This window comes from Nothobranchius furzeri, chromosome 3 (assembly GCF_043380555.1).
Source record: "Nothobranchius furzeri strain GRZ-AD chromosome 3, NfurGRZ-RIMD1, whole genome shotgun sequence".
Lineage (NCBI taxonomy): Eukaryota > Metazoa > Chordata > Actinopteri > Cyprinodontiformes > Nothobranchiidae > Nothobranchius > Nothobranchius furzeri.
In genome coordinates, this window is record NC_091743.1 from 79,568,074 (window position 1) to 79,581,650 (window position 13,577).

Sequence of the window (13,577 nt, forward strand, 5' to 3'; positions counted from 1 at the left end):
GAAACGGTTGTAAATCCGACCAAAACCTTATCACTTTGAAGCATTCAAATAAAACATGTTCAATACTTTCAGAGTAAAATATTGAATCCAACAAAACTATTTAAAATAGCTAAAATAAATAACACATTTTTGGTTTCATAATTCATTTTGCTTTTGTCTACAATGTCCAAATGAACTATCGGTCACTTATACAGTGGGGCAAAAAAGTATTTAGTAAGCCACCAACCAACTGTGCAAGTCCTCCCACTTCAATGATGAGAGAGGCCTGTAATTTTCATCAAAGGTATTCTTCTACTATGAGAAACCAAATGAGAAATACATTTCAGAATTTCACATTGTCTGATTTTCAAAGGAATTATTTGCAAATTATGGTGAAAAAAAAGTATTTTGTCTCCTACAAACAAGAAATGTTTCTGGCTCTTACAGACCTGTAACTTCTTCTGTAGGAGAATCCTCTGTCCTTCACTTGTTACTTGTTTTAATGGCACTTGTTTGAACTTGTTATCAGTATAAAAGACACCTGTCCACAACCTCATACAGTCACACTCCAAACTCCACTATGGCCAAGACCAAAAGCTATCAAAGGACACCAGAAACAAAACTGTTGACCAGTTGACGTCAGCGGCTCCCCATCCCCACTGTAAACAGTGTGAGCGAGTGGCTGCCATCCTCTCCTAAGGAGCCGGACAGTTTGCCAGAACCTCTTTGGAGCCAATCGATAGTCTCTTTGCATATCCTCTCCAAACTCCTCCCACACCCATGCTTTTGCCTCAGAAACTGCCACTCCTGCCACCCGCTTGGACCTCCGGTTCCTGTCTTCTGCTTCTGGAGACCCACAGACCAGCCATGACCTGTTGGCCTCCTTCTTCAGCCTGATGGCTCCTCTAACCTCTGGTGTCCACCAGCGGGTACGGGGGTTGACCGCCACGACTGGCACTGGCCACCTTGAGACCACAGCTAGCAACAGCCGCCTTAACAATCGCAGGGCGGAACAAAGCCCATTCGGACTCAATGTCCCCTACTACTTTCAAGACACAGTCAAAGCTCTGCCGGAGGTGGGAATTGAAGACCATCTTGACCGGTTCTTCTGCCAGCTGTTCCCAGCAAACCCTCACTATATGTTTGGTTCGGCCAGGTCTGCACTGCATCCTCCTCTCCCATCTGATCCATCTTACCACCAGGTGGTGATCAGTTGACGGCCCTGCTCCTCTCTTCACCCAAGTGTCCAAAACACATGGCCACAGGACAGATGATACGACTACAAAGTTGATCATTGACTTGTAACCTAGGCTGCCTTGGTACCAAGTATATCGATGGGCATCCTTATGTTCAAACATGGTGTTCGTTATGGCCAAACTACGTTTTACACAGATTTCCAGTAACAAAACACCCATCATTAGGGCACTCAAACTCCTCCACCATGATAAGGTGATGGTTCAAGGAGGGGTGGGGAAGACCATGGAACAAGGATGGAAAAACGGTGAACTCAGCATGGACATGGCACAGATCATGCAAATATAAACACAAATATCCCGCCCAGTCCAAACTGAGCTGACCAAGATGTAAATGCAGTGCTTAAAGTTATAACTTCAAGGGAACTTTTGTGGATTTATTAGGGATTTATGTAAAGAATGGATGGACCTATAAAGACACTGTTTGATGATGGCCAGGAAAACACGAGTAGACAGATGGTAGCAGAACACAAAAGGGTTTTTAGGATGGCCAAGTTACACAGTGAACACACTATTATTCAGATTTTTTTTGGTCACAAAAACTCAATTGAAAGACATTTTTCATGTCCTTGTCAACCTCTGATGAGAACCTTTATTTTGAAAGTACACAACGGAAGCTCTGTTGTTCTTTGAGTCCAGCCTGACCGGTCTTGCTCCGCCGTGCGCCCACACCCAACCTGCACCGTCTACTGTTCGGAGTCAGCGCTGCTCTGCAGTGTTTGTGGAAACATCAGTGCGACCTCAGCAGCTCGAAACAGCCAGAAGATCAACCCCCAAACACCAGTTTTACAACCACCCATCACCGTGCGGCAGCTGCGGCTGCAGGCATCATCCATGAGCTGTCAGTGTGGATAGTGACATGTTTACTGAGCATCATCTGACTGTAGAGGACATCTGACTGGTACCATGAGCAGCACGGGTAAGACCAATCGGTTATTGATTGGAGATAATTTTACTGTTGATAATTTATTTGTTCAAGATAAAATATTATTATAAAACATAGAGAAGCTCTATGATCCATCAGCGTTGTTAAACAACACTGCGTCTGTTGCTGTTTATCGTTTTTCATGTCACGTGACCTCATTACAATATAACTATAATTGAGTGCAGTGTTCAGCCTGATGAGGCTGATTAAGATGGACCCAGAGCATTTAGCTCTGGTTTAGTAGGACTCAGGCTCAGATACGCTCCGTGGAAAACAACCATATGAGCTAATTAGACAGGAAGTAGAGATGCCCACAGAGGGACTGGTGCATCTTTTTAAAATAAAGGCCCATGCAGTCGCTCCCTGTTCAGGCTGTTGGTCCATATCAGGTCCAGGTGCTTGCTGCCACAGCTGGATTTGTCTCTGAGGAGGGGCCATGCAACAGGAGAGCCTGTCCTGCAGCTGTATATGACAGGTTTTGTTGTGAAGACTGGAAATTTTACTTAACCTAAAATAACAAACATCATGGAGTGGCGGCAAGTTAAAGCAAATTCTAATGTCAGCTGGAATGGTTTTAGGTAAATTCTATGTTATGATTTAACCCTCCCACTGTCTTTATGGGTGACCCCGCAAGGAAAGTTGACCATTGAGAAGCATTGATGGTTTATCCCTTGAGGTCCACGTGGCAGGGGTGAGGTGGTGCTCACTCCTCACCCCTGCCACATGGACCCAAGGGATAAACCATCAATGCTTCTCAATGGTCAACTTTCCTCATGGGGTCACACCCATTAGGACAGTGGGAGGGTTAATCATCATAACGTAAACCTTCTGGGTTGTTCTAAAAACCGTTATAACTACATCATCAACAGTTTTCAGTACATCAGTCATTTTATGAGGATGATATTTAGGGTTCTACCACTCTTGATATTAATTTGAATGCCAAATTATAATTGAAACTATTTAAAATAGTTTGCATTAATTTCACATTTCTCTCAGCTTTTTGCTAACTAGCTTACCTACAGTTATGGTGTGGGAGGAGTATTAGACCTGCAGGTAGCTATCATATGTTATCACGCTGAACAACACAAGGTCAACAAGTTCAGGACCTTTTGCTTTGCTTTGTCAGCTTTTCTATCCTGGTGTGATCCATCTTTTGCTTTCTTGTTAGGAAATGTTATTTTTTATATTTTTATCACCTATGGCACTCATTGGAGGCCTAGCACCAAGGGCGGAAATCCCATTTCAATTTTGGGGTGGACAATAAACAGTAAAACTTCAGAGAGTAATTTTTTGGGGGGACATGAAAAAAAATGCTCTACATGCAACACTGTATGTCCTTATAAGAGACTGACCTGAGACTCTCTGCCTGTGTCTGACAGGCTCTGGCTGCCTCTGCTCAAGTGACTGGACTTTGCCTAAAGAAACCATTTAGAAACAATTTCATTTATTTCTTATAGATGTCTTTATCAAAATGCAAGTTTCTACTTACTTGACATTCTGGAGCTTTAAAAAAATGACCTGATGTCTGCCGTTTTTCATTTCTCTGCCATTTCAACTGACCTGGTCTGCTGACAGTTGGACAGCAACATGCACACAGATGGGAAATTGTCATTAGAACGGAGCTGGAGGATATTGATCAACAATAATATCTTGCCAATTTTGTACATCTCCATAAGCATCCTTTCTTTTTGTTTTCATTTCAATAACAAGACTGTGGCCTAAAACGGAATAAGCAATTCAGAATAAAGATTTAAAAGTAGATCGTTAATAGTTGAAGCAACATGTCCTGAAATGACACGGCTATTAGCTGACCAACAGCTACACGTGTGGACGGATGCAAAGCATTAATTTTAAGTACTAAAACATATCTAACTTTTTCACAACAAAGAGAGAGAACATAAAATGTCAAATTAAAATTTTATTAAATCACATAACATGAAAGCTACTAAAATCCAAATAGTTCCATATTGATTTTAATATATTTGAAAATTTCCTTCTAAATATGGCTAGAAAAAATAACACACTTCAAATCAGCTTTCACAAGTCAAGTATCAAAATGTCTGAAATCTCTTTAATAAATCATAGAAATGTTTGTAGGCTATTGGAGAATAACTCTGTAATATTTAATTTCTTTATCTAAGTCCTACTGAATGAAAAGATACACAAAATCTAAAAATATATTCTTGAAATATTTGTTTCATTTTAATAATAAAAATTAAAAACATTTACTCTACAAATACACTAAACATATACATTATACTTTATCTTTCAATTTAATCGATTTCTCACTTTTTTCAGTTTTCATAGTGTTTTTGGGTCTGTGTGGCCAACGGGATCTTTGGCTCTATGTTTTACACTGAGAGCTTTGAGCAACGTGCCTCCACCACACATTTGCTGCGTTCATCCCTGAGCTGCATGGTGCACCTGCACTTTGACATATTGTAAACAGCTGCAGAGCCTGGGGAAGACGTGATAAGAGCGGTTAAACGCTGTGGTATTCCATACATCGGACCAGTTAGTTTTGATTCTACCATATTCATCTGCTAAATAGGATGAAACGCGGACATTTTCATCGATCTATAAATGCTCCGCAGATTCCAGGGGCAGACCGTGAAAGCGTACGTGTCCGGAGAAAGGAACTTTTGATCACCTTAGTGAATGGAATAATAATAGCGGAATAATCCTGGAATGACCAGAGAACATGAAGTGACAAATTTTTTTTACTGTGGTGGTGGTGGTCTGTCATAAAGGGATCTCCGACCGGTGATCAAAATCTAAAGATAATCTGTCTATGTTTGACATTTATGACCACATATGACATACATATTTAAGCGTGTGATAAATGACTTACTGCTGGAAACCGCTGGCTTTTTGATTCCCGCCTCCCGTGAGCCTGCAGGCTGCTGTGAAGCTGTGAGCGGGGCAGAGCCGGCAGCCCCACCCGTTGGAAACAGTGTGTGTGGACAGACTGTACCAACTTGAGGAATTGGAGGGGGGCTCAGCCTTTTGGTGGAGCCTTTTGTGTTTATCCTAGTCCTTTCCTTTTCCCGGTTTAGTCCCGGCGTTTTGTGTTTATTATAATATACCTGGATTAGGTGATCTTTTGTTTATTAGTATTTGTTATTTACCCAGTATTTGGAAGATCTTTGTGTTTCTTATTTGTTTCCTGCTCATATCAGCAGCGCTTTTAGTTAATAAACCTCCTTCAAGAGAGTAATCCTTGGTTTGTCCTGTTTACACACTTCTTGCTTTACGCCCTCACCTACCATCATCTCCTAGGCGAGCTGGGGGTCGTAAAAGTGGTGATGATGATGATGGTGATGATGATGGTGATAAAGATGGTGACGTTGACTATGATGATGATGATGATGATGGGGGTGGTGGCGAGGACGGTGGTGGTGATGATGTTGAGGATGACGATGGTGGTGATCATGTTGGAAGGAAGGTTTATACTCAAACACATATAATTTTCAGCTGGCCGGGGGGGGGGGGGGGGGGGGGGGGGGCTGTCAATTTTTCTTTCGACAAAACCATAACTGGGATGTAGTCACTGTTCACACTCTGTATGTGTGGTTGCCAAATCTGCAGAGAGCTAATGCAGCAGTGCAGGCAGCTGTAAGTTGATTTTTTTTTACCACCTTTAATGCGTCGTTCAGAACTACTGTATGACAGCAAGACTATGAAGCAACACATCAACACGGGAGCAGGTCCATTTCTCTGGGTGACGCCATATTAGACGCCTGTCATCAGCCGGGGTGAGTACTCTGCCCATCATTCACCATCTTTGAGTTTTGCCTGGAGGAGAGGGAGTGCAACTGATCCTCATCAGCCTGATCAGCAGGGTGGCTTTAAAAGGAGGATGGTTATCCTGACTCGACGCCGGATGATTAAGTACTGACTGGTAGTCTCTAGCCCTTCGTAGCTTTTGAACCTCGTCTTTGACTTTGTAAGATTTTTTGAACTCGTCTTTAACTTGAACTCGTTTCTTGGATACTTACCCATCCAGGCTTGCTTCACCTCTGGATCCTCTCCCGTCTTGGAGAGAAAGGATTGTTCACCGGTTCTCTGCCTGGATTCCTAACCCCGCTCTGCCGTCCCGCTCTCCACCGTGATCACGCTCTCTCTCCGTTTCCTCGTACTCATCATCTTCTTCCATTCCACTCACCCACTTGGACTAAAGACAATTCTCCTCTGGATATCACCCCGGCTCATCTCCCCTCCACATTCATCCTGAACTTCCGCATCATAAATCCTGCCTACAAACATTCACTCTGGACTACAATTCCCTGTACTCACCTCTGGTTTCCTCTAGTTGCCTCTTCCTGTTTTCACCTTCCTCTGGATCGCCAGTGCGCCCTCAGTTCTCCTCATCATTTAATAAAATTATTGTTTTTTACCTCGACTCCAAGTCTGATTCTGTATGTCTTGGGTTAGACACTTACCCCAAAACATGACAACGCCATGCTTCCTTCAACAGGAGCCCATGAGGACAAAATGCATTTACTGATTTGTAACAAGTGGTTACTAAACTTTCACGATTTATAAACTTTTTTTTACACATTTACCTTTTCGCTTGTTGCCAGTGACGAAAGGGAGTCTGATGTGCTTGTCATTTTGATGGACGTTGCGCTCCAAGGGATTTTTGACCCTAATGGCCATCTGCTGGTTCGGTCTTACTCTAACACAAAAATATCATTTGCTTGCAATGATTTAGGTATGTACTGCCCCCTATCGCCAGGGAAAATACACACTGTCACTTAAATAAGGGACCACAGTAACAACATTTGACCACAATACATCATTCTTACAAATTGCACCTTTAACATGAGATGATCTTATTTTGAAAATAGCATGGATGGTGGAAACTTTGCCCTTTCTTCTCTAATATCCTTGATCCTTTGGGGAACTTTTGTTTTTTTATTGCATCTTTCTAGAATGTGAAACAGAACCTCACCCCGTGTCAGCATTCCCTTCTGATCTTCATCTGGTCTCTTGCCCAGTGGGTTTGGGATCTGGTCCAGAATGTGTTCCTGTCTGGTCCATCCTTAAGGCCAGTGTAGAGCAGAAATCATTGTACAAGAGGTAACTGATCATGCCAGGGAGAATTTCTCTATCCTCTCTCGGTCCTGTCCCGATCTTTTATGGATACATTTCTCTGTATTCCATCCTGTCTTATGTTTTGCATCTGACCATTCAGTACCAAACGTTTACCGGGTCAGTCCTAAAAAGGGTTTGGTGTGATGAACCTTTAGCCTAAACCTGTAGAACTGACAACAGCTTCTATCATCACTTTTCTCTCAAATCCAGACAACAAAACGACACAATTATTCTGTTGAACTCAGATTAGTGTGCAGACTGTTGGGTCTGTGACCATCTTTTTAGCTCAGACACATCGACAGCTCTAAGCAACTTGACCACAGGGATGAATAACTGGAGATTCTGCTGCTAATTCCATCTTAGATTACAGCCACAGGACACACAAGGATAGATCTAATCAATATTATTCCTCATGCTGGTGTGAACCTCATGGTGAGGTCCTCATGACTGCCTCTTCAGGGACTAGAAGGCAGCTGGGAGGAAAGATTGAGCTCTGGAGATCAAAAACTTCTTGATAAATGAAACACAATCAGCACTCTTGATATCTTTTATACTGATGTGTTTTTAGGATTCTCGGCTGTGGGAGAACCATAACCATGTTTATTTTGGACAATTTTGAAGTCCTTGTGAGTTTAGTATTAAGCCCATCATGTAAAGCATGATTCTGCCAGGCACACTGGACTGTATGCTCACTAGCAGGGTTTCCCCCAGCGCTTTATAGGCGTATCAAGTTTTCTGAGGGAAACCGTTTTATTTTACTGAAAGCCGCCACATAATTGTATTATCGACCAACAGGTTTTGTCTTTAAGACATATTTTATTTTTAATTACAAAGGTTTTCTGATTATGTAAGGCCAAAAATTTCCCGAGTTTACATTTTAAGGACCAGTTTACTCAGCAGGTGGCAGAGTTAAGGCCTTAGTGGTATTTAAAACCTCTGAGAGTTTAAATGAAGAGAGCAAAAGTATTTTAGCAGAGAAGTGTTTGTACGGAAGCCCGGATGTTCAAACAAGGTCTTTGTGAATGAAAATGTGCATTTTCAGGTTTTAAAGGAGAAATAGGAAACAGAAGTGTATGAAAAAACAATCAGGAGCAGGTAAAGAGGTGGAGGAGAGGAAGGTATTTGGGCAGAAAGACAAATAGCTGTGAATGTATCCGTGATTGGAGCCCAAATCAAACCCAAATCCATTCTTTTTATTTGCACGACCCTATTCCTTCACTGTTTGTGAGACAAACCCTTGCTGCACCTCTAGGTGGCGCGTGTTTTCAGATTGACCAAAATACATAAAAATACCAAAGATCATCTCAGAACTCGTATTTGACCTGTGTTGTCATCATCGGCACAAAATCGCAGATTAATAGTGACAGGATCAAGAGGGCCGACTGTGGCTCTGGGGTCAGAGTTTGTAACTGGTGGGTTGATGGTTCAATCCCAGGCTGCGTGTCTGTCGTGTCCTTGGGCAAGACACTTGGTCCTCTTGCCTGCTGGTGGTGGTCGGTGGCATATGTTGGTGCTGATGGGGTGGCTGTGTCTCCAACGGACCTCATCACCATCAGTGTGTGAATGGATGAATGACTGACTAGTGTTTGGAGTCCTCTGACTCAGAAAGGCGTTACAAGTGCGGGTCGTTTATCATTTAGATGAAACAGTATCACTTAGAGAAAGTGTCCTGTTGTTTTTGTTCTAAAGGAACTTTTAATCACTTCTACTTTAGATGTGTACTTTTTTATCTCACTAAAGTTCTATTGGACAGGATGAATTAGTAGAAAGGTTACTGTAGGTCGCAGGTCAAAGTCATGAGAGCATTCAGGTGTGATCCAGACTGGGAGAGTGGCTCCAGTAGGAACAATTGGGTCAGAGGAGGTGGGCTTTAGGTCAGCTGTGAGAAAGGGGTCAACGACTTCTACCATCACTTATAGGTACTGCAGTAAAGGATTGTGTTCCAAACTGGGCGTGATGGTGAAGACTGACACCACAAGAACGCGTCTGTTTTCTCCTCTATGTTTATAAGAGATGTGAGTCATGTGATAAAGGAGATAAAAGAAGAAGTCTTGAAGCACATTTTCTTTCACACTGACACAGTTCAACCAGCTCTTATTACTTTATGTATCTGCCAACCAGGCAGGAGGCTTCTGAGGAACAGAACAAATGCTGGTACTGGGTTGGTTCTTCATGATCCTTTTTTTCTGATGGTGTGTGTGTGTGTGTGTGTGTGTGTGTGTGTGTGTGTGTGTGTGTGTGTCCCTTCGGTCCCCAGCCCCCTCCTGGTTTCCCTCATGTTCTCCCTAGTCACTTCACTTGTTTTTAGTTTTCTATATGTTCAGATTTTCTAGTTCGTATCTCCTTTAATGTGTTGTGTTTTCTTCCCCATTTAAGTCATTAGTTTACTTTCCCGTGTCTTTGTTCTACAGTGTTTAGGTTTATTTTAGTTCAGTAGCTTTTGTTTTACAGGATTTAGGCCCTGTCCACACGTAGCCGGGGATCTGCCAAAACGTAGATATTTTTCTACGTTTTGGCCTGTCATCCACACGAAAACGGAGTTTTTTCACACGAAAACGGATCTTTTTAAAAACTCCGGCCAAAGTGAAGATCTGCGTTTTCTCTGTTTTGGGTGTCTGCGTGTGGACAGACAAAACCGGAGTTTTAAGGTCTGCAACGTCACTTTTTGCGACAGAAAAATGCTGACATCACGTGTGCGACCTGTGTTTACACTAGCCGACAGCATGGATGCCCTCAGAGCTGCGCTCGCTTTATCAATTGTCCAAGCGCTTTTTGCTTGTTTGTTTTTGCAAGCGGAGTTACTGCTCCTTGCGGAAGACCACAGACGAAGGACGAGGTTAAGAACGGGGGAAGTACTGCCGCCTACAGGTCTGGCATGTCCTTAACAACGTATTTATCCGGGTACGTGTGGACGGAGTTTTGTTTTAAAACGAGGTGGTGTGGATGCAAGTTTTTGGAGGGGCGGATATCCGTTTTTAAAAACCCCGGCTACGTGTGGACTAGGCCTTAGGCCTGGTGTTCTCCCCAGCCTGTTTCTGCTCCTCCTCCCAGTTTATTAGTCTCACCTGTGCCCAATGCCCTTAATCACCCAGCCCCTGTGTATATAACCCTGTCTTGTCTCTCAGGGTTTTGTTGGTCCATTGTCTTTGTCAGCGTTGTTCTAGTTTGCTTCCTGTGCTTTAGAGTTTTTTTAGTCACTCCTCCACAAACAAAGGATTCATGTTTTTTGCAACCGCTCCTGCAGGTGTAGTTCTGGGCTCTTGCATTTTGGGTACCAGCCTCCTAACCTCAACGTGACACATAATGCCTTTTGGGCCTTTTTGCTGCTAAGTGGCGGAGGGTGGTTTTTATTGCTAATGATCAATACTGAGATAAGACTGAGATCCTCATCTGTGCCCCAGACAAGCTGGTTCCCAAAGTCAGAGACTCTCTTGGTCAGCTTGCTTCAATCCTTCATATTCAGTATGTCTTGCTGTGCTGAGCTGAGAAGAGAGGAACAACACATTTAAAACCAAACATGGAGCTAGCATTAGCCTAATTTAAAAGGACAATTTGCAGCTTTTTCATATTTTGAATCATTTTCTTGAGCCAGTGTGTGCTAAAATGACACTTGACAGGTTTGATGAAAGGTCGCTCAGACCCACACTGCCCTCTGTGGCCAGAATATTCCACTTGCAACTTCAGAATGGAGCTGACGTTTCTGGAGCTGCAGGCTAGTTCCAGCTCATTTCCTGCATGTTTTAGTTCATGAACGCATCTGATTTGTTTAATTTAGTGATGAACCAATCCTGTAGGCACTAATGAAGGGTGAGACGAATACACAGTAAGGAGATAAGTTTTGCTTTCGGTTCTACTAAACAGACACTGGGGACACTGGGGGGGTGCCAAAAGCAAGCCAAAACTAGTTCTCTTTTAAGCAGTGCTTTTATTAATATTGTCTGCATTGCCTTTTTGTTGTGCACGCCTCAAATGTTCTTGCTGAATAATGGGGCAATGGTGGCACAGGAGTTAAGTGCTCACCTTGTAATCATTGGTTGCAGGTTCGAGCCCCGCTCAGTCTGTCGCTGTTGTTGTGTCGTTGGGCAAGATAATTAACCCAGCTTGCCAATTGGTGGTGGTCGTAGGGACCGGCGGCACATGTGCATGGCAGGCTCACATCTGTCAGGGTGGGCCAGAGCAGCTGTGACTACAATGTGGCTCATCACCACCAGGGTGTGAATGGGTGAATGACTGATTGTGTTGTAAAGCACCTTGGGGGGTTCCAGGACTCTAGAAGGCGCTATATCAAATACAGGCCATTTACCATTTACCATAATGAAAGCCAATGAATTGATTGATGAACTGAGTTTATTACATCCTGTAACTGGAAAGGCAGAATCAGATGTTCTGACACTAAAAGACCCGTTTTAGAGGCTGATCTGTCTTCTGCCCGTGGGGAGGAAGGGGGTAGTCTGGATGGGTGGGGGTCATCGTTATGCGTGGTTCTGGTTCTGCTGGTGTATCCGTCCTCAGGAGTAGGGGGGCTGCTGTGTATGACCTGATCTACAGTAAAATCTATTTGCAGTTTCCTCTTGTAAGACTCAGACCGGCTCCCAGAACTGGTGAAATCTCACTCCAGACGTCTGACTTCATAACTTTTAGTCTAACTGGATGCAGTCCCTGCCCTTCACCTCTTCTCCATGTAAGTTATTAGGTCAAATCTGAAAGCAAAACCTTTTGCAGGAAAGCAAAAAAGCAGTTAAAACAAGACTAGAGCTTATTTTAAAGTTCAATTCAATTGGTTGTTACAAGGAAAACAGATTTATTAAAAGAATAAAAGTGCAGACGGAGGAGGAAGTCTCTCCTGGTTTCGGGTGGATGAGTCCAGCTGCTGGTCTGACCCACTCCTCCACTAGCTACTGCCTCATTTTCACCTCTGGTAACAAGCTTCAGCTGACAGCCCGTTACATGACTGAAGCTTTAATTTACCGCCTGTTTCCTCCAGTTATTAGAGCACATGCATACCACCCTCTGAGACCACACATCAGCAGCCTTCCACCAGTTTAAGCCTGTTTGCATCTGCTACTGGAGCTAGATTTCAGAATCCTTTTCGCTTCACTTCATCACTCATCCTGTCATCACAAAAGTTGCAATCATCAGCAAGAAAATGGTCTAGCTGTCCTACTGTTGAAAAGTGTGTGTGTGTGTGTGTGTGTGTGTGTGTGTGTGTGTCTGGAGGGGGTCTGATGTCTTCATTAGATATAACTTTTGAGTGATAACCCAGTACAGGCTAGTGGCTGCAGCCCAGTCACTCTCACTGATGGTGACCTGAAGTTAGGAGCCAGTCTGTTATGAAAGCGCCACATTTCTCATCCTATATTTCAGACTTTATTTAATGTATCAGGTTTTTGTTGCAGTGTTTTCTGGGGACTGAGTTTGATCGTGACTCAGGTTTTCCCAGCGTATGAGAAGATGTAAAGATACCATTCAGCAGACTTCTTACATTTAGAAATAATAAAGAGTTTAGACACTTTTAGGAACATGTTTAGATGGACTTCTGTTTTTCTGATTTATGCTGACTAATTCATGTTCCATTTTTCAAATAAAAATATTTTCCCGTGAATCCTGATTGTGTTACATTACATTGCTATGATGCAGCTCACTTATGCATAGACAATGGTTCAGACAACAGAACAGGGGCTAGGCTACAATATAAAAAAGATGTCTTCTTTTTTTTTTTTTATAAATCTCCCATGAGAAATCCTGATGAAGTTAATTTTAGGTCACCGATTTAATTTCAGCTTTCTGATGTGGACTTCAGATTGGGGTCAGAGGAGAAAAGCATAGGTCCACCAGACAGAGAGGCTTTCATCCACCCCCACCAGTGTTCCCAGTATGGTCACCAGAGCCTTTGAAGTGAAGCTCTTTATGAAAACATAGTTCTGTCATACACTGACCTGCTAGACCCATACTGTTCTAGCAAGTTACAACATCTAGGATTTAGTTTTCTGAGGGTGGACACAGGGCATCGAGAGGTCTTCTCTGGGTGTGACTCGTCTGATTCCTTCTCTGTTTCTGGCCAAAGACCAGTCGTGTTTATTTGTGTGGTTGAAGGCCACCGGTCTTGTTACTGACTATACTCTCACACATAAAAAAGTGTATGTTTAATACACCAGAAGATTGTTCACACAAATTCTGACACAAGAAGACCATAAAATGTCCTAACTCAAACTTCTCGACACAATACGTGACAAGAAACAAACAAAAAAAAAGTAATCAAAAGTGATTTTAGTTTTCTAACGGTCTAATGGACCATACATGTTTTCTCACCTACAATTAAAATG

The 13,577-nt window shown here is 42.9% G+C and overlaps 1 protein-coding gene across 1 annotated transcript in view; it reads left to right on the forward strand.

The window, feature by feature from the left end:
* The first annotated feature begins 1,929 nt into the window (after nucleotides 1–1,929).
* Nucleotides 1,930–13,577, forward strand: part of ablim2 (actin binding LIM protein family, member 2) — a 111,435-nt gene continuing 99,787 nt past the window's right edge. Inside the window, exon 1 of the mRNA XM_070549576.1 lies at nucleotides 1,930–2,151. Within this exon, the coding sequence (XP_070405677.1) occupies nucleotides 2,139–2,151 (13 nt within the window). The 5' untranslated portion in view covers nucleotides 1,930–2,138. The remainder of the gene's footprint in view (nucleotides 2,152–13,577) is intronic.